Below are 19,388 nucleotides of genomic sequence, written 5' to 3'. Positions count from 1 at the left end.
AATGGGAGAGTAATACGGAGCGAGAGAATGGGAGAGTAATACAGAGCGAGAGAATGGGAGAGTAATACGGAGCGAGAGAATGGGAAAGTAATACAGAGCGAGAGAATGGGAAAGTAATACGGAGCGAGAGAATGGGAAAGTAATACGGAGCGAGAGAATGGGAAAGTAATACGGAGCGAGAGAATGGGAAAGTAATACGGAGCGAGAGAATGGGAAAGTAATACGGAGCGAGAGAATGGGAAAGTAATACAGAGCGAGAGAATGGGAGAGTAATACGGAGCGAGAGAATGGGAAAGTAATACGGAGCGAGAGAATGGGAGAGTAATACGGAGCGAGAGAATGGGAAAGTAATACGGAGCGAGAGAATGGGAAAGTAATACGGAGCGAGAGAATGGGAAAGTAATACGGAGCGAGAGAATGGGAAAGTAATACGGAGCGAGAGAATGGGAGAGTAATACGGAGCGAGAGAATGGGAGAGTAATACAGAGCGAGAGAATGGGAAAGTAATACAGAGCGAGAGAATGGGAGAGTAATACGGAGCGAGAGAATGGGAAAGTAATACGGAGCGAGAGAATGGGAGAGTAATACAGAGCGAGAGAATGGGAGAGTAATACGGAGCGAGAGAATGGGAAAGTAATACGGAGCGAGAGAATGGGAGAGTAATACGGAGCGAGAGAATGGGAGAGTAATACAGAGCGAGAGAATGGGAGAGTAATACGGAGCGAGAGAATGGGAGAGTAATACGGAGCGAGAGAATGGGAAAGTAATACGGAGCGAGAGAATGGGAAAGTAATACAGAGCGAGAGAATGGGAGAGTAATACGGAGCGAGAGAATGGGAAAGTAATACGGAGCGAGAGAATGGGAAAGTAATACAGAGCGAGAGAATGGGAAAGTAATACGGAGCGAGAGAATGGGAAAGTGATACGGAGCGAGAGAATGGGAGAGTAATACAGAGCGAGAGAATGGGAGAGTAATACGGAGCGAGAGAATGGGAAAGTGATACGGAGCGAGAGAATGGGAGAGTAATACGGAGCGAGAGAATGGGAAAGTGATACGGAGCGAGAGAATGGGAAAGTAATACGGAGCGAGAGAATGGGAAAGTAATACGGAGCGAGAGAATGGGAAAGTAATACGGAGCGAGAGAATGGGAGAGTAATACAGAGCGAGAGAATGGGAGAGTAATACGGAGCGAGAGAATGGGAGAGTAATACGGAGCGAGAGAATGGGAAAGTAATACGGAGCGAGAGAATGGGAGAGTAATACAGAGCGAGAGAATGGGAGAGTAATACGGAGCGAGAGAATGGGAAAGTAATACAGAGCGAGAGAATGGGAGAGTAATACGGAGCGAGAGAATGGGAAAGTAATACGGAGCGAGAGAATGGGAGAGTAATACGGAGCGAGAGAATGGGAAAGTAATACGGAGCGAGAGAATGGGAGAGTAATACGGAGCGAGAGAATGGGAGAGTAATACGGAGCGAGAGAATGGGAGAGTAATACGGAGCGAGAGAATGGGAGAGTAATACAGAGCGAGAGAATGGGAGAGTAATACGGAGCGAGAGAATGGGAGAGTAATACGGAGCGAGAGAATGGGAGAGTAATACAGAGCGAGAGAATGGGAGAGTAATACGGAGCGAGAGAATGGGAGAGTAATACGGAGCGAGAGAATGGGAGAGTAATACGGAGCGAGAGAATGGGAGAGTAATACAGAGCGAGAGAATGGGAGAGTAATACGGAGCGAGAGAATGGGAAAGTAATACGGAGCGAGAGAATGGGAGAGTAATACGGAGCGAGAGAATGGGAAAGTAATACGGAGCGAGAGAATGGGAAAGTAATACAGAGCGAGAGAATGGGAGAGTAATACGGAGCGAGAGAATGGGAAAGTAATACAGAGCGAGAGAATGGGAGAGTAATACAGAGCGAGAGAATGGGAAAGTAATACGGAGCGAGAGAATGGGAGAGTAATACAGAGCGAGAGAATGGGAGAGTAATACAGAGCGAGAGAATGGGAAAGTAATACGGAGCGAGAGAATGGGAGAGTAATACGGAGCGAGAGAATGGGAAAGTAATACGGAGCGAGAGAATGGGAAAGTAATACAGAGCGAGAGAATGGGAGAGTAATACGGAGCGAGAGAATGGGAAAGTAATACAGAGCGAGAGAATGGGAGAGTAATACAGAGCGAGAGAATGGGAAAGTAATACGGAGCGAGAGAATGGGAGAGTAATACAGAGCGAGAGAATGGGAGAGTAATACGGAGCGAGAGAATGGGAAAGTAATACGGAGCGAGAGAATGGGAAAGTAATACGGAGCGAGAGAATGGGAGAGTAATACAGAGCGAGAGAATGGGAGAGTAATACGGAGCGAGAGAATGGGAGAGTAATACAGAGCGAGAGAATGGGAAAGTAATACGGAGCGAGAGAATGGGAGAGTAATACGGAGCGAGAGAATGGGAGAGTAATACAGAGCGAGAGAATGGGAGAGTAATACAGAGCGAGAGAATGGGAAAGTAATACGGAGCGAGAGAATGGGAAAGTAATACGGAGCGAGAGAATGGGAAAGTAATACGGAGCAAGAGAATGGGAGAGTAATAGGAAGAGACTAGGATAGTAATTAGAAAGAATGGGAGAGGAATAGGAGAGGAATAGAAACATAGAAACAGAGAAAAATAGGAGCAGGAGTCGGCCATTCGGCCCTTCGAGCCGGCTCCGCCATTCAATATGATCATGGCTGATCCTCTATCTCAATACCATATTCCCGCTCTCTCCCCATACCCCTTGATGCCTTTTGTGTCTAGAAATCTATCGATCTCCTTCTTAAATATATTCAGTGACTTGGCCTCCACAGCCTTCTGTGGTGGAGAATTCCACAGGTTCACCACCCTCTGAGTGAAGAAATTTCTCCTCATCTCAGTCCTAAATGTCCTACCCCGTATCCTGAGACTGTGACCCCTCGTTCTAGACCCCCCCAGCCAGGGGAAACATCCTCCTTGCATCCAGTCTGTCCAGCCCTGTCAGAATTTTATACATTTCAATGAGATCCCCTCTCATTCTTCTAAACTCTAGTGAATACAGGCCTAGTCGACCCAATCTCTCCTCATATGACAGTCCTGCCATCCCAGGAATCAGTCTGGTGAACCTTCACTGCACTCCCTCAATGGCAAGTATATCCTTTCTTAGTTAATGAGACCAAAACTGCACACAGTACTCCAGGAGTGGTCTCACCAAGGCCCTGTACAACTGTAGTAAGACATCCTTGCTCCTGTACTCAAATCCTCTTGCAGTGGAGGCCAACATACCATTTACCTTCCTAACTGCTTGCTACACCTGCATGTTTGCTTTCAGTGACTGGTGTACAAGGACACCCAGGTCCCTCCGTACATCAACATTTCCCAATCTATCACCATTTAAATAATACTCTGCCTTTCTGTTTTTCCTACCGAAGTGGATAACTTCACATTTATCCACGTTATACTGCATCTGCCATGTATTTGCCCACTCACTCAACTTGTCTAAATCGCCTTGAAGCCTCTTTGCATCCTCCTCACAACTCACAATCCCACCTAGTTTCGTGTCGTCAGCAAACTTGGAAATATTACATTTGGTTCCCTCATCCAAATCATTGATATGTATTGTGAATAGCTGGGGCCCAAGCACTGATCCCTGCGGTACCCCACTAGTCACTGCCTGCCACTCTGAAAAAGACCCATTTATTCCTACTCTCCGTTTCCTGTCTGTTTACCAATTTTCAATCCATGCCAGTATATTACCCCCAATCCCATGTGCTTTAATTTTGCACACTAACCTCTTATGTGGGACTTTATCAAAGGCCTTCTGAAAATCCAAATACACCACATCCACTGGTTCTCCCTTATCTATTCTACCAGTTACATCCTCAAAAAACTCCAGTAGGTTTGTCAAACACGATTTCCCTTTCATAAATCCATGTTGACTTTGTCTAATCCCGTTGATATTTTCTCAGTGTCCTGTATTCACATCCTTTATAATAGACTGCAGCATTTTCCCTACTACTGATGTTAGGCTAACCGGTCTGTAGTTCCCTGTTTTCTCTCCCTCCTGTTTTAAATAGTGGGGTTACATTTGCCACCCTCCAATCTGCAGGAACTGTTCCATAATCTATAGAATTTTGGAAGATGACAACCAATTATTCCGCTATTTCCATGGCTACCTCCTTTAGTACTCTGGGATGCAGATTATCAGGCCCTGGGGATTTATCGGCTTTCAATTCCATTAATTTCTCCAGCACTATTTTTTTATGAATACTAATTTCCTTTAACTCCTCCTCACTGGACCCTTGGGGGGGGGGGGCGGAATTCAGTTGCTTTGCGCCTCCTGTTAACGCCCTAAGAGGGCACTAATAGGGTGCAAAGCAACTAGCGCCCGGGCGCGGCGATGTTTGCGCCGCTTGCGAAATTGACTAGACATTTTGCAGCGGCGCTGAACACTACCGCCACCATCTCCTGCGCCGGCAGATCGTGACGTCAGTCGAGCGTGCAGCGCCCCGGACCGGATATTGAGTGGCGCCCCCTGCCTTACCGCCTGCCGCTAGCAACGACAGGTTGAGGGGAGCGTTTTGCAGTCGGGAAGGGACTGGGGGAGCGCTATTTAAAGGCGACCGCTTCCTGCCTTTTTTTGTTGGTGACATTTTTGCACCACGCATTCTGAGAGAGAGAGAGAGAGACTTCTGGAGCGATTTAATGCTGTGTGAAGGAGTTTTGGGGACTGAGCAGCACTTTGCAGGTTCATTTTGATTTGGCCTTCCTTGTATCGATTTAGAAGAGACTGTGGGGGCTGCACTCTGAGCTCTTTCCCTGGGTCTCTCCATTGTTCTTTCCGGCAGATTTGATGTACAGGTCTCTCCAGGCCGAGATTCAAGGCTGCAATGAGCAGGGTGTGGATGGAGAGCAAGATCGACCCTCCCCTTTAAAAACTGGCCGGCGCCAGTGTGTATGTGTTCCATTGCTGACTGACATCACATGAGCTTCGCCAGCGCTCTGAGGTAACGCCTCGCTCCTTGGCGTTAGCACCTTGAGCGAGGTATGTAGCACCCAATTTAGCGCTCCAATCACCTCCAGGGGCGATAGAAGCCAAGTTTGCAGTCGGAGGCGCTAATTAGCGCCAGCCGCTAAACTTTGCGCCCGGCCGATAATTGCGCCCCAAACGGGGCGATACCGAATTTTTCCCCCTTGGTTCCTTAGCATTTCTGGGAAGTTATTTGTGTCCCCTTCCGTGAAGACAGAACCAAAGTATTTGTTTAATTGCTCAGCCATTTCCTTGTTCGCCATTATAAATTCTCCCATTTCTGACTGTAAGGGACCTACATTTGCCTTCACTAATCTTTTTCTTTTTACATAAATAGGGAGAGAATGGGAGAAGAATCGGGAGAGAATGGGAGAGTAAGGGAGAGAATGGAAAAGTAATCGGGAAAGACTAGGATAGTAGTAGAGACTGGGGCAGTAAAAGGTGCTGAACACCTCGAGTCTCTTCACCGGGAGCAAGCAGAAGCCAAGCGCAGGCAGCGCAAGGAGCGCACGTCAACCCAAGCACCCCACCCACCCGCCCCTTCAACCACCGTCTGCCCCACCTGTGACAGAGACTGTAGGTCCCGCATTGGACTCATCAGTCTCCTGAGAACTCATTTTTAGTGTGGAAGCAAGTCATCCTCGGTTCCGAGGGACTGCCTAAGAAGAAAAGGTGAGAGAGTCTTTAAAGTTCCGAGGTGGATTGACAGGATAGATGCTAGGAGAAATAAAAACTGAAAATGACTCTAGATGAGATGTAAATGGGATTGACAGAATCATCGACAGCTGCCATGTGAGAGAGAAAAATATAGGGGCCGAGATTATGGTCTGAAATTGTTGAACTTGATATTGAGTCTAGAAGGCTGTAATGTGCCTCGTTCGAAACATAAGAACATAAGAAATAGGAGCAGGAGTCGGCCATTCGGCCCCTTGAGCCTGCCCCGCCATTCAATCAGATCATAGCGGATCTGATCTTGGCCTCAACTCCACTTTCCCGCTCGCTCCCAATAACCCTCGACTCCCTTGTAGCTCAAATATATGTCGGGTATCTCCGCCTGGAATATATTCAGTGACTCCGCCTCCACAGCTCTCTGGGGCGGAGAATTCCAAAGATTCTCGACCCTCTGAGAGAAGAAATTCCTCCTCATCTCCATTTTAAATGGGCGACCCCTTATTCTGAAACTATGCCCCCGAGTTCTAGATACCCCCACGAGGGGAAACATCCTCTCACCCTGTCAATCCCCCTCAGAATCTTATATGTTTCAATAAGATCACCTCTCATTCTTCTAAACTCCAATGAGTATAGGCCCAACCTGCTCAATCTTGCTTCATAAGACAACCCCCTCATCTCAGGAATCAACCGAGTGAACCTTCTCTGCACTGCCTCCAATGCAAGTATATCCTTCCTTAAATATAGAGACCACAACTGTACGCAGTACTCCAGGTGTGGTCTCTCCAATACCCTGTACAGTTGTAGCAGGACTTCCCTGCTTTTATACTCCAACCCCCTTCCAATAAAGGCCAACATTCCATTAGCCTTCCTAATTACTTGCTGTACCTGCATGCTAACTTTTTGTGTTTCATGTAAGAGGACCCCCAGATCCCTCTGTACCGCAGCATTTTATGGTCTCCATTTAAATAATAATTTGCTTTTTTATTTTTCCTAGCAAAGTGGATAACCTCACATTTTCCCACATTATACTCCATCTGCCAAATTTTTGCCCACTCAACTTAACCTGTCTACATCCCTTTGCAGACTGGAGACACTCAGCAGCCCAGCGCAGCATCCGCGGAGAGAGAAACAGAGTTAACGTTTCGGGCCAAAGACCCTTCGTCAGAACTGGAAAAAAAAGCAGGAAAAGGGTGACCGCTTTGTGGACCACCTCCGCTCAGTCCGCAAGGGGGACCCCGAGCTCCCGGTGGCCTGTCACTTTAATTCTCCGCCCCATTCCCACTCAGGCCTCACTGTCCTCGGCCTATTACATTGTTCCACGGAAGCTCAGCGTAAACTCGAGGAACAGCACCTCATCTTCCGATTAGGCACTTTACAGCCTTCTGGACTCAACAAAGAGTTCAACAATTTCAGACCATAACCTCGGCCCCAATCACACATATATTTTCCCTTTTCTTTTAATCCACACTTTCGCCTGGGCTTATTTCTTCCCTCCCACACGGCAGCTGTCCTTCGTTCCGCCAGCGCCATTCACACTTCATTTAGAGCCATCCTTTATTCCTTGAATGTCTCTCAATGTCTCTCAATCTCTCCGGCTTTCTATCCTATCACTGACCTTCCCTTTTGTTCTTTCATCCCCTCCCCCTTTTCCCAGCCCCCACTTGCTTTAAAATCTATCCCTTTTCCTGCTTTTTTTCCCAGTTCTGACGAAGGGTTTCGACCTGAAACGTTAACTCTGTTTCTCCACGGATGATGCCTGGCCTGCTGAGTGTCTCCAGCGTTTTCTGTTGTTATTCCAGGATTTCCAGCATCCGCAGGATTTTGCTATCCCTTTGCAGACTCTTTGGCTGGAATTTTGCCGGCGCTCAGAGGGCGGGATTGGAGGCGGATCCGCTGTCAGCCCGCCTCCACGCGAGCCTCCCAGGTGTCGGGTCTGTCGGCGGCGAACTGACCCGACACCAAGCGGCGGGGGAGACAATTGAGCTCCTGAAATGGCTTGTTAAGAGCCAATTTAACGGTATTTTTGAGGCTTCCTTGCCCCGCGGGTTGCCCGCTGCTCGGGGAACGCGCCAGCTCACCCTGGCGTGAGTTGCGCCTGCTCTGATGTATCTGATAAGCTGAGAGCTGCAGAAGTGGTGCCAAGGATGCCATGTTGCAGATGGTCAGTTTCAGAGCGCAGAAACTGTTGGTTACTGCGTTTGTAAGACATACAGAGATTTCTTTAGCTTGCAAGTGTTTAGAGGCAACTGTATGTCCAGTGCCACCTCATTGGAGCAACCTCGCTCACCCATTGACAGCCATCTATTGCAACCCTGAAAAAATCAGACCTTGGTCCTCTGAATCCTTCCACGATCAGCCCCAACACCAACATCACCAGGTACACTAACATCGCCAGAAACATCACCAACCTCCTCCGCCATCACCTGATGCTGCACAGGACACAGGGCATCAGCCCCTGACAACATTGCTGCCCGGGAGGCCAGCGATGGCATCACCATGGCCAGATTTAATTCACTTGACGCTGTAAACCCTGGCTGCCACATGATGCGCCAGCTTGACACCATCCCACACCAGCACCGTGAAGCATCCCATTACTGTCCAAGCCATTCCATCCACACTCATCACTATAGTGGGAGGGTGGGTGGGGTGGGGTGGGGCTGGTGGGGGGGGGGGGGGGGCCGAGGGAAGTAATGTCTCGACATTCACTGGAACTCAGTAAGACACTTCTCAAGGTGTGCACAGATCTGTCTAATAAGGTGACGTGTTCAAAATATAGATTTCACTGTGTGACAACACATTACCAGAAACTTCACAAGGACATTGGCTAAACCTCTCAAGTGCCTACCCTTGTGTGTTGTTAGTTGGTATGCTTGCAGTAGGATGAGGGTGAGTGTGAGGGGTGGCTACTGAGATGGGGAAGTGATAATGTAGATAGGGTTGGGTGGAGGTGCAAGGTAAGTTGGTGTGAGTAAGGATGTGCAGGAGAAGGGTAGGGAAGGCAGAGTGATGGGGAAGGTGTTGAGTGTGACAGCAGGGTGAGTTTAGGTGTGGCTTTGCCGTAACATTTCGTGATCATAGAAACATAGAGGATAGGAGCAGGAGTAGGCCATTTGGCCCCTCGAGCCTGCTCCGCCATTCAATGAGATCATGGCTGATCATCCAAATTCAGTACCCGGTCCCTGCCTTCTCCCCATATCTCTTGATCTCTTTAGCCTTAAGAAATATATCTGACTCCTGCTTGAATATAATTAATGAATTGGTCTCAACTGCCTTCTGCGGTAGAGAATTCCACAGGTTCACCACTCTCTGGGTGAAGAAATTCCTCCTCATCTCTGTCCTAAACGGCTTACCCCTTATCTTTAGACTGTGACCCCCTGGTTCTGGACTCCCCGGCCATCGGGAACATCCTACCTGCATCTAGCCTGTCTAGTCCTGTTAGAATTTTATAAGTTTCAATGAGATCCCCTCTCATTCTTTTAAACTCCAGCGAGTATAAGCCCAATCGACCCAATCTCTCCTCATACGTCATTCCTGCCATCCCAGGTATCAGTCTGGTGAATCTTCGCTGCACTCCCTCCATGGCAAGAACATCCTTCCTCAGACAAGGCGACCAAAACTGCATACAATACTCAAGGTGTGGTCTCACCAAGGCCCTGTACAACTGCAGCAAGACATCCTTGTTCCTGTACTCAAACCCTCTCGCTATGAAGGCCAACATACCATTTGCCTTCTTAACCGCCTGCTGCACCTGCATGCTTACCTTCAGCGACTGGTGCACAAGGACGCCCAGGTCTCGTTGCACTTCCCCTTCTCCCAATCTATTGCCGTTCAGATAATAATCTGCCTTCCTGTTTTTGCCACCAAAGTGGATAACCTCACATTTATCCACATTATATTGCATCTGCCCAATCACCCAACCTGTCCAAATCATACTGGAGTTTCTCGGCATCCTCCTCACAGCACACACGCCCACCCAGCTTTGTGTCATCTACAAACTTGGAGATATTACATCTAGTTCCCTCGTCTAGATCATTAATATATATTGTGAAAATTGAAATCATTGAAAGGTTGGCACCACTGCAGCCAGGGACCCCCGATGACATCCCTGCCTGTGCCCTCCTGTGCAATGTGCAACCAGGCTGTGTTGGTGTCCTGGGGAGGTCTCTTCTGCCCTTGGAAGGGAAGAGAACCTCCCTGCGTGCTGTGACTCCCTCCATAAGCATATGGAGGGAGTGACTGGAGAGCCTGGGGGGTGGGGGTGCAAGCGGCCACCTTTGTGCAGTGCTTGTCAGTGTTTGCAGCACCTCAATACTGTAGAACACTGACCGCACAACTGTCAAACTCAATGTGGCCGTGGTCCCTTTAAGGAAACCGACTGATGACGCGTCATCAAATGACGTCATCAGATCCGCTTCCTGTTAATTGGCTGGGATCCCCGCAGGGCGGGCTTAAATCAAAATCAAATCAAATCAAATCAACTTTTATTGTCATTGTTAGTGCACAAGTGCAGTACAACGAAATGTAGGCTTGCGGCTCCCGAGAGTGTACATTTAGATTAAGACATTTAAACATTCAACATACATTTGGCTTGTAGTATATTAACATAAATATAACCATAATAAAGTGCATTGGCAGATGTGCAGGCTTTAGAGTTTATTTGTGGAGTTCAGTAGGATGACAGCCCTGGGAAAGAAGCTGTTCCTAAATCTGGTCGTACGGGTGCGAATGCATCTGTAGCGTCTCCCAGATGGTAGGAGGGTGAACAGACTGTGGCTGGGGTGGGTAGGGTCTTTGATGATGGACCGTGACCTCCGTAAACAGCGTTTCTGGTATATGTGCTCTATGGTCGGTAGCCGGATGCCGGTAATGCGTTGGGCAGTTTTGACTACCCGCTGCAGGGCTTTCCGGTCATAGTAGCTACAGCTGCCGTACCATACTGTGATACAGTTTGTCAGGATGCTCTCTATAGTGTAGCGGTAAAAGTTAGAGGATCAGGGGTGACAGATTACATCCCTTCAGCCTCCTTAGGAAATATAGGCGCTGCTGGGCCTTCTTCACCAGAGAGGAGGTGTTGAGGGACCAGGAGAGGTCTTCCGTGATGTGGACTCCGAGGAACTTAAAGCTGTCCACCCTTTCCACCACAGCCCCATTGATGTGGATGGGGGTGTGACTTCCGCCTTTGGACTTCCTGAAGTCCACAATGATTTCTTTTGTTTTCTTGGTGTTAAGGGCCAGGTTGTTATCGGCGCACCACTTCACGAGATGCTGGACCTCCTCCCTGTAGGCTGACTCATCGTTGTTGGTGATCTGGCCTACTACCGTGGTGTCATCCGCAAACTTGATGATGGTGTTGGAACCATTAACAGCCACACAGTCGTGGGTGAAGAAGGAGTAGAGGAGGGGGCTCAGCACACATCCTTGTGGGGCCCCCGTGTTCAGGGTCGGGGGGGGGAGGTGTGGTTACCTAATTTGACAGACTGGGGTCTGTTTGTTAGGAAGTCCAGGGTCCAGTTGCAGAGGGAAGTGTTCAGGCCAAGAGTTTGGAGTTTGGTGGCCAGCTTGTTGGGGACGATAGTGTTGAATGCTGAGCTGTAGTCTATGAACAGCATTCTGATGGAGGTCTCCTTACCATCTAGGTGATTCAGTGCCGAGTGTAGAGCAGTTGTGATTGCATCCTCCGTTGATCTGTTTGCACGATAGGCAAATAACAAGGCCAATCAAGGGAAAATCCCTTTGACAGAATGGCTGCAGCCGGGAGCAGGTCGGGAACCCGGCAACCAGCTATTCCGCCGCCCACCCGACACCGCTGAGAAAATCCAGCTCTCTGTGTCCTCCTCACAACTTGCTTTCCCACCTATCTTTGTACCATCTGCATACTTGGCTACAGTACACTCGGTCCCTTCATCCAAGTCACTAATATAGATTGTAAATAGTTGAGGCCCCAGCACTGATCCCTGCGGCACCCCACGAGTTACAGTTTGCCAACCTGAAAATGACCCCTTTATCCCGACTCTGTTTTCTGTTAGTTAGCCAATCCTCTATCCGTGCTAATATATTACCCCCAACCCCATGAGCTCTTATCTTGTGCAGTAACCTTTTATGTGGCACCTTATCGAATGCCTTCTATAAATCCAAATACACCACATCTACTGGTTCCCCTTTATCCACCCTGCTCATTACATCCTCAAAGAACTCTAGTAAATTTGTCAAACACGATTTCCCTTTCATAAAACCGTGTTGACTCTGCTGGATTGTCTTATGATTTTCTAAATGTCCTGCTATTCCTTAATAATGGATTACAGCATTTTCCCAATGACAGATGTTAGGCGAACTGGCCTATGGTTTCCTGCTTTCAGTCTCCCTCCTTTCTTGAATAGGGGCGTCACATTTGCGGTTTTCCAATCCGCTGGGATCTCTCCAGAGTCCAGGGAATTTTGGTAGATTACAACCAACGCATCCACTACCTCTGCAGCCACTTCTTTTGAGATCCTGTGATGCAGGCCATCAGGTCCAGGGGACTTGTCGGCCTTTAGCCCCATTAGTTTGCCCAGTACTTTTTCTCTAGTGATAGTGATTGTTTTAAGTTCCTCCCTCCCTATAGCCCCTTGATTATTATTATTGGGATGCTTTTAGTGTCTTCTACCGTGAAGACCGATACAAAATATTTGTTCAAAATCTCTTCCATTTCCCTGTTTCCCATTATTAATTCCCCAGTCGTCGTTGTCTTCTTAGGCAGTCCCTCGGAACCGAGGATGACTTGCTTCCACATTAAAAATGAGTTCTCAGGTGACTGATGAGTCCAATGCGGGACCTACAGTCTCTGTCACAGGTGGGGCAGACGGTGGTTGAAGGGGCGGGTGGGTGGGGTGCTTGGGTTGACGTGCGCTCCTTGCGCTGCCTGCGCTTGGCTTCCGCTTGCTCCCAGCGAAGAGACTCGAGGTGTTCGCCACCTTCCCGGATGCTTCTCCTCCACTTTGTGCGGTCTTGGGCCAGGGATTCCCAGGTGTCGGTGGGGATGTTACACTTTTTCAAGGAGGCTTTGAGGGTGTCCTTGAAGCGTTTCCTCTGCCCACCCGGGGCTCTCTTGCCGTGCCGGAGATCTGAGTAGAGCGCTTGTTTTGGGAGTCTCGTATCGGGCATGCGGACAATATTTACTTTAGCTACTCTCTTCCTTTTTATATACCTGTAGAAGCTCTTACTGACTGTTTTTATATTTTTTGCTAGTTTACTCTCATAACCTATCTTTTCCCTCTTATTTTTTTAGTCATCCTTTGCTGGTTTCTAAAAATTTCCCAATCCTCTGACCTACCACTAATCTTCGCAACGCTGTATGCCTTTTCTTTCAATTTGATACCATCCTTTACTTACTTAGCGAGCCGTGGATGGTTGATCGTTCTCGTAGAGTCTTTCTTTCTCACTGGAATAAACCTTTGCTGAGTGTTATGAAATATCTCCTTAAATATCTGCCACCAGATGAGGTGCTGTTCCTCGAGCTTACGTTGAGCTTCATTGGGACAGTGTAAGAGGCTGAGGACAGAGAGATCAGAGTGGGAGTGGGACAGGCGACCGGAAGCTCGGGGTCACGTTTATGGACTGAACGGAGGTGTTCCGCAAAGCGGTCACCCAATCTGCGTTTGGTCTCCCCGATGTAGAGGAGACCGCATCGTGAGCAGCGAATACGGTATACTAAATTGCAAGAAGTACAATTAAATCGCTGTTGCACCTGGAAGGAGTGTTTGGGACCCTGGACAGTGGGAAGGGGGGAGGTAAAAGGGCAGGTGTTGCATCTCCTGCGCTTACACGGGAAGGTGCCATGGTAAGGGGAGGGGGTGTTGGGGGTGATTGAGGAGTGGACCTGGGTGTCGCGGAGGGAGCGGTCCCATCGGAATGCTGAAAGGGGAGGTGAGGGGAAGATGCGTTTGGTGGTGGGATCATGTTGGAGGTGGCGGAAATGGCGTAGGATGATCTGTTGAATGTGGAGGCTGGTGGGGTGAAAGGAGAGGACAAGGGGAACCCTATCGTGGTCCTGGGAGGGGAAGGGGTGAGAGCAGAAGTGTGGGGAAATAGAACGGACACGGTCAAGGGCCGTGTCAACCACAGTAGAGGGGATTCCTCAGTTGATGAAAAAGGACGACATGTCGGAAGCATCGTCAGACCAGATGTGGCGGAGACGGAGAAACTAGATGCTGGGAGGATGTTTCCCCTGGTTGGAGAGTCTAGAACTGGGGGGGCATAGTCTCAGGATAAGGGGTCGGCCATTTAAGACTGAGATGAGGAGGAATTTCTTCACTCAGAGGGCGGTGAATCTTTGGAATTCTCTACCCCAACGGGCTGTGGAGGCTCAGTCGTTGAGTATATTCAAGGCAGAGATCGATAGATTTTTGGATACTAAGGGAATCGAGGGATATGGGGATAGGGCGGGAAAGTGGAGTTGAGGTGGAAGATCAGCCTTGATCTTATTGAATGGAGGAGCAGGTTCGAGGGGCCGAATGGCCGACTCCTGCTCCTATTTCTTATGTTTTTATGTTATTCTTATGTTCTTGTGGTATAGACATTTCTAAAGCCAGAAACTGCAGCAATAGGGTGAGGGAACGAGAGGGGAGATGAGGGGAAATTTCTTCACACAGAGGGTTAAGATCTCGAGCGCACTACCTGAAAGGGTGGTGGGAGCAAAACGTGTCCAAAAGGCAATTGGACATGTTTGATAGAATCATAGAACGATACAGCACAGGAGGCCATTCGGCCCATCGTACCTGTGCCGGCTCTTTGAAGGAGCGACCCAGTTAGTCCCACTCCCCCTGCTCTTTCCCCCATAGCCCTGCAAATTTCCCCTTCAAGTATTTTATCCAATTCCTCTTTTGAAAATTAATTTTGAATCTTCTTCCACCGCCCTTTCAGGCAGCGCATTCCAGATCATCATAACTCGCTGTGTATAAACATTCCTGCTCATCTCCCCCTCTGGTTCTTTTGTTAATCACCTTCAATCTGTGTCCTCTGGTTACCGACCCTCCTGCCACTGGAAACAGTTTCTCCTTATTTACTCGATCAAAACCCTTCATGATTTTGAACACCTCCATTAAATCTCCCCTTAACCTTCTCTGCTCTAAGGAGAACAATCCCATCTTCTCCAGTCTCTCCACGTAACTGAAGTCCCTCATCCCCTGGTACCATTCTGGTCAATCTCCCCTTAACCTTCTCTGCTCTAAGGAGAACAATCCCAGCTTCTCCAGTCTCTCCACGTGACTGAAGTCCCTCATCCCTGGTACCATTCTGGTCAATCTCTCCTTAACCTTCTCTGCTCTAAGGAGAACAATCCCAGCGTCTCCAGTCTCTCCACATAACTGAAGTCCCTCATCCCTGGTACCATTCTGGTCAATCTCCCCTTAACCTTCTCTGCTCCAAGGAGAACAATCCCAGCGTCTCCAGTCTCTCCACGTAACTGAAGTCCCTCATCCCTGGTACCATTCTGGTCAATCTCCCCTTAACCTTCTCTGGTCTAAGGAGAACAATCCCAGCTTCTCCAGTCTCTCCATGTAACTGAAGTCCCTCATCCCTGGAGAGGACTAATTTGATCTCCCCTTAACCTTCTCTGGTCTAAGGAGAACAATCCCAGCGTCTCCAGTCTCTCCATGTAACTGAAGTCCCTCATCCCTGGAGAGGACTAATTTGCAGGGTTATGGGGGTGAAAAAGCTGAGGGCGGGGGGGGTGAATGTGGAACTAAATGGGACAGCTCTATCGTAGAGCCGGCACAGGCACGACGGGCTGAATGGCCTCCGTCTGCGCTGTAAGGTTCCATAAATCTTTCACGGTGAAGGTAAATGGCTTTCCCCCTTTTGCGAGGGAGCGTGGTGTGGTTTCAGACCCAATCAATTGGTCTTCCTTCGGTCTTCTTTCACAGCATGTTCTGGAGTCTATCATGGCCGTGTTCCCGCTGATCTTCCTCCTCTTGTCTGTCACCATCTCCGTCGTGATCGCCACTTACGCTCGGAAGTCCCTGCGGTCCATGACGCTGACTAAGACGGTAAGTGCTTCCCCGTGGGGGGGGGGGTAGGGGGGAGAAAGAAAGAGATAGAGAAAGAACAAGACAAGGATCAAGAAATTGGAGATTGAGCACGAAAGAAATCTTCTATTTCTCCAGCGCCTTTCACAACCTCGGGACGTTCCAAAGCGCTTTACAGCCAATGAAGTACTTTGGAAGTGTAGTCACTGTTGTAATGTAGGAAACGTGGCAGGCAATTTGCGCACAGCAAGCTCCCACAAATGACCAGACAATCTGTTTTAAAAATGTTGATTGAGGGAGAGATATTGGCCTGGACACCAGGGATAACTCCTCTGCTGCACTTCAATAGTGCCACGGGATCTTTTACATCCACCTCAGAGGGCAGACGGGACCTCGGTTTAACGCCTCATATGAAAGACGGCACCTCCGACAGTGCAGCGTTCCCTCCCTCAGTACTGCCCCTCCGACAAGGCAGCGCTCCCTCAGTACTGCCCCTCCGACAGTGCAGCGCTCCCTCAGTACTGCCCCTCCGACAGTGCAGCGCTCCCTCAGTACTGCCCCTCCGACAGTGCAGCGCTCCCTCAGTACTGACCCTCCGACAGTGCAGCGCTCCCTCAGTACTGCCCCTCCGACAGTGCAGCTCTCCCTCAGTACTGCCCCGCCGACAGTGCAGCGCTCCCTCAGTACTGCCCCGCCGACAGTGCAGCGCTCCCTCAGTACTGCCCCTCCGACAGTGCAGCGCTCCCTCAGTACTGCCCCTCCGACAGTGCAGCGTTCCCTCAGTACTGCCCCTCCGACAGTGCAGCACTCCCTCAGTACTGGCCCTCCGACAGTGCAGCACTCCCTCAGTACTGGCCCTCCAACAGTGCAGCACTCCCTCAGTACTGCCCCTCCGACAGTGCAGCGCTCCCTCAGTACTGCCCCTCCGACAGTGCAGCACTCCCTCAGTACTGCCCCTCCGACAGTGCAGCGCTCCCTCAGTACTGCCCCTCCGACAGTGCAGCGCTCCCTCAGTACTGCCCCTCCGACAGTGCAGTGCCCCCTCAGTACTGCCTCTGGCAGTAACGTGTAATGGGGTTATTTGAATGTTGCAGGAGGCTGTTGATACTAATGGACCGTCTCTCTCTCTCTCTCTGATCTGTGTTCAGACTGTGGTCGTGAATCCACCATCAGCACAAGACCCTCGGGAAGACCTCGGGGGAGCCCAATGAAGATTTCACCTCACCATTGACTGCCTTTGATTGGTCAACAACTCCATTACCGTTGTTCCAGGATGGTTTACGGCGGACCAGATGGACCGGAGTCTTTTTTATAGTCTAGCAATTCCTGTGTTTGATCTCAAACGTTCCAAAGGTCCAAAGCTACGAAGCCTGACCCTGAAAAGAGAGAAAGAGATTCCGAAAGAGAGAAGCAAAGACCCACCATTTATATAACGCCTTTCACAACCTCAGCACGTCCCAAAACACTCCACAGCCAATCCAATACATTTGAAGTGTAGTCGCTGTTCTAATGCTGGAAACGCGGCAGCCAATTTGCGCACAGCAAGCTCCCACAAACAGCAATGTGATAAATGACCAGATCATCTGTTACAGTGATGTTAGTTAAAGGATAAATACCTCAGGACACCGGGGAGAACTCCCCCCTGTTCTTCTTCCAGTAGTGGCTGTGGGATCTTTTACATCCACCTGAGAGAGCAAACGAGGGCCCTTGTTTGACGTCTCATCTCAAACCACAGCACCTCCGACAGTGCAGGGCTCCCTCCGTACTGCCCCTCCCACAGCGCAGTGCTCCCTCAGTACTGTCCCTCCGACAGTGCAGCGCTCCCTCAGGACTGCCCCTTTGACAGTGCAGTGCTCCCTCAGTACTGCTCCTCCGACAGTGCAGCGCTCCCTCAGTACTGCCCCTCCCACAGTGCGGCACTCCCTCAGTACTGACCCTCCGACAGTGCAGTGCTCCCTCAGTACTGCTCCTCCGACAGTGCAGCGCTCCCTCAGTACTGCTCCTCCGACAGTGCAGCACTCCCTCAGTACTGCTCCTCCGACAGTGCAGCACTCCCTCAGTACTGCCCCTCCGACAGTGCAGCGCTCCTTCAGTACTGCCCCTCCGACAGTGCAGTGCTCCCTCAGTACTGCTCCTCCGACAGTGCAGCACTCCCTCAGTACTGCCCCTCCGACAGTGCAGCGCTCCCTCAGTACTGCCCCTCCGACAGTGCAGCGCTCCCTCAGTACTGCCCCTCCGACAGTGCAGCGCTCCCTCAGTACTGCCCCTCCGACAGTGCAGTGCTCCCTCAGTACTGCCCCTCCGACAGTGCAGTGCTCCCTCAGTACTGCCCCTCCGACAGTGCAGTGCTCCCTCAGTACTATGCCTATCATGCCAGCAATGCCCACATCCCATAAATGATTAAATATATCGATATGTATTTATAGGGATAGCCAGGAACAGTGTGGAACTAATTGGATAGGTCTTTCAAAGAGCCGGCAGAGGCTCGATGGGCCGAATGGCATCCTTCTGTGCTGTATCACTCTTAAGTTTGATTAACATCCACATGCCCGCTATACACTGTGGGGTCTGTATTGAAAAGTTATCTGTGCGCGCACTGTGAGCAATGCCTTGGAGTGGGGGAGGTCTGCTAATAATGTGCATGCAAGGGCTTATTTCAAGTCCCGAGTGGGAACGTGGGTCGGAGACTTTAACGGCGGGCCTGGTTCGGTCCTTGCCGGTCAGGAGCAGCTCGCAGTTTATCATTAGAGAGGGGGCTTTCGATAACAAGTTAATTCTGAGAGTTGAGTGAGCGGGACGGAGCCTGGGCCACACAAAGAACAAGGCCTAGAAATTGACTATAGCCCCGTTTGGGGTGCCAGCCTCGCCAGGGCGCTAAAAGTAGCGCCCGGAAGCAGACACGGCCACCCGCCGGAAATTCAGTTGGAGCGCCCCAGAGGGAAGCGTGGCGCTACTGGAGGCGCCCCGCATCCCTCTTGGGGCGCTGCGAGTGAATATCGTAGCGCAACGTGCCGCAGCGCCACATGCTGCGACACGTCGCACTGCGGTACTGCAGGCCTTCCTCCCCTTCTTAAAGGGGAGGGGCCTTGTGCAGCGCGATCTGGGGCCCAGCTGGGCCCCCGAGGATCGCGAGTGCCGGCAAAAGAGCCCGGCACCGAGGAGACGTGCCGGGCTCTTAGAACGCAGTCAGCACTTCGCGGGGGGGGGGGGCGGGCTCAGGAGGCCAGGGACGCCAACGCGGAGAGGTGCTGGCAGGCGGCCAGCAACAAAAATGGCCGCCCTGCACCTCCTTTAATTAGCGCCTCTACCGCCGCAGGTAGGCCCCCCTGAACCGGTCGCACATAGCGTCCGGCGATAAAGCAGGGGGCGCATCTAACTATCACGATCGGAGCATCAGCGGGGCGCTGCGCACCCGATGATGTCATCGGCAGCGGCGCAGCGCTAATGGCTAGCGCCGCCATTAGTGTCCCGCTGAATTTAGCGGGAGGCGTGGCCAGTGGCTTCCGACCCACTTAGCGCCCTCTTAAGGCGCTAACGGGTGGCGCAGCCCACTGAATTTCTAGGCCCAATCTCAACATTAGCGGGAGGTGCACAGAATCTAGGCCGACACTCCCCAACTGCCAGAACTGATGGAGCGCTGCACTGTCGGAGCGGCAGTACTGATGGAGTGCTGCACT

At 50.4% G+C, this 19,388-nt stretch overlaps 1 protein-coding gene across 1 annotated transcript in view; it reads left to right on the top strand.

Annotated features, from left to right (window-relative positions):
* Window positions 1–17,538, top strand: part of LOC147092061 (uncharacterized) — a 65,088-nt gene extending 47,550 nt beyond the window's left edge. Inside the window, exons 8-9 of the mRNA XM_085975789.1 lie at window positions 15,610–15,732; window positions 16,860–17,538. Of these exons, the coding sequence (XP_085831915.1) occupies window positions 15,610–15,732; window positions 16,860–16,922 (186 nt within the window). The 3' untranslated portion in view covers window positions 16,923–17,538. The remainder of the gene's footprint in view (window positions 1–15,609; window positions 15,733–16,859) is intronic.
* Window positions 17,539–19,388: the final 1,850 nt, after the last annotated feature.

Source organism: Somniosus microcephalus, unplaced genomic scaffold, assembly GCF_052327205.1.
Source record: "Somniosus microcephalus isolate GS21.2 unplaced genomic scaffold, FLI_Smic_1.0 unresolved_chr2, whole genome shotgun sequence".
NCBI lineage: Eukaryota > Metazoa > Chordata > Chondrichthyes > Squaliformes > Somniosidae > Somniosus > Somniosus microcephalus.
Note: the sequence above shows the minus strand (reverse complement) of the source record. Positions and strands in the feature narration are given on the sequence as shown.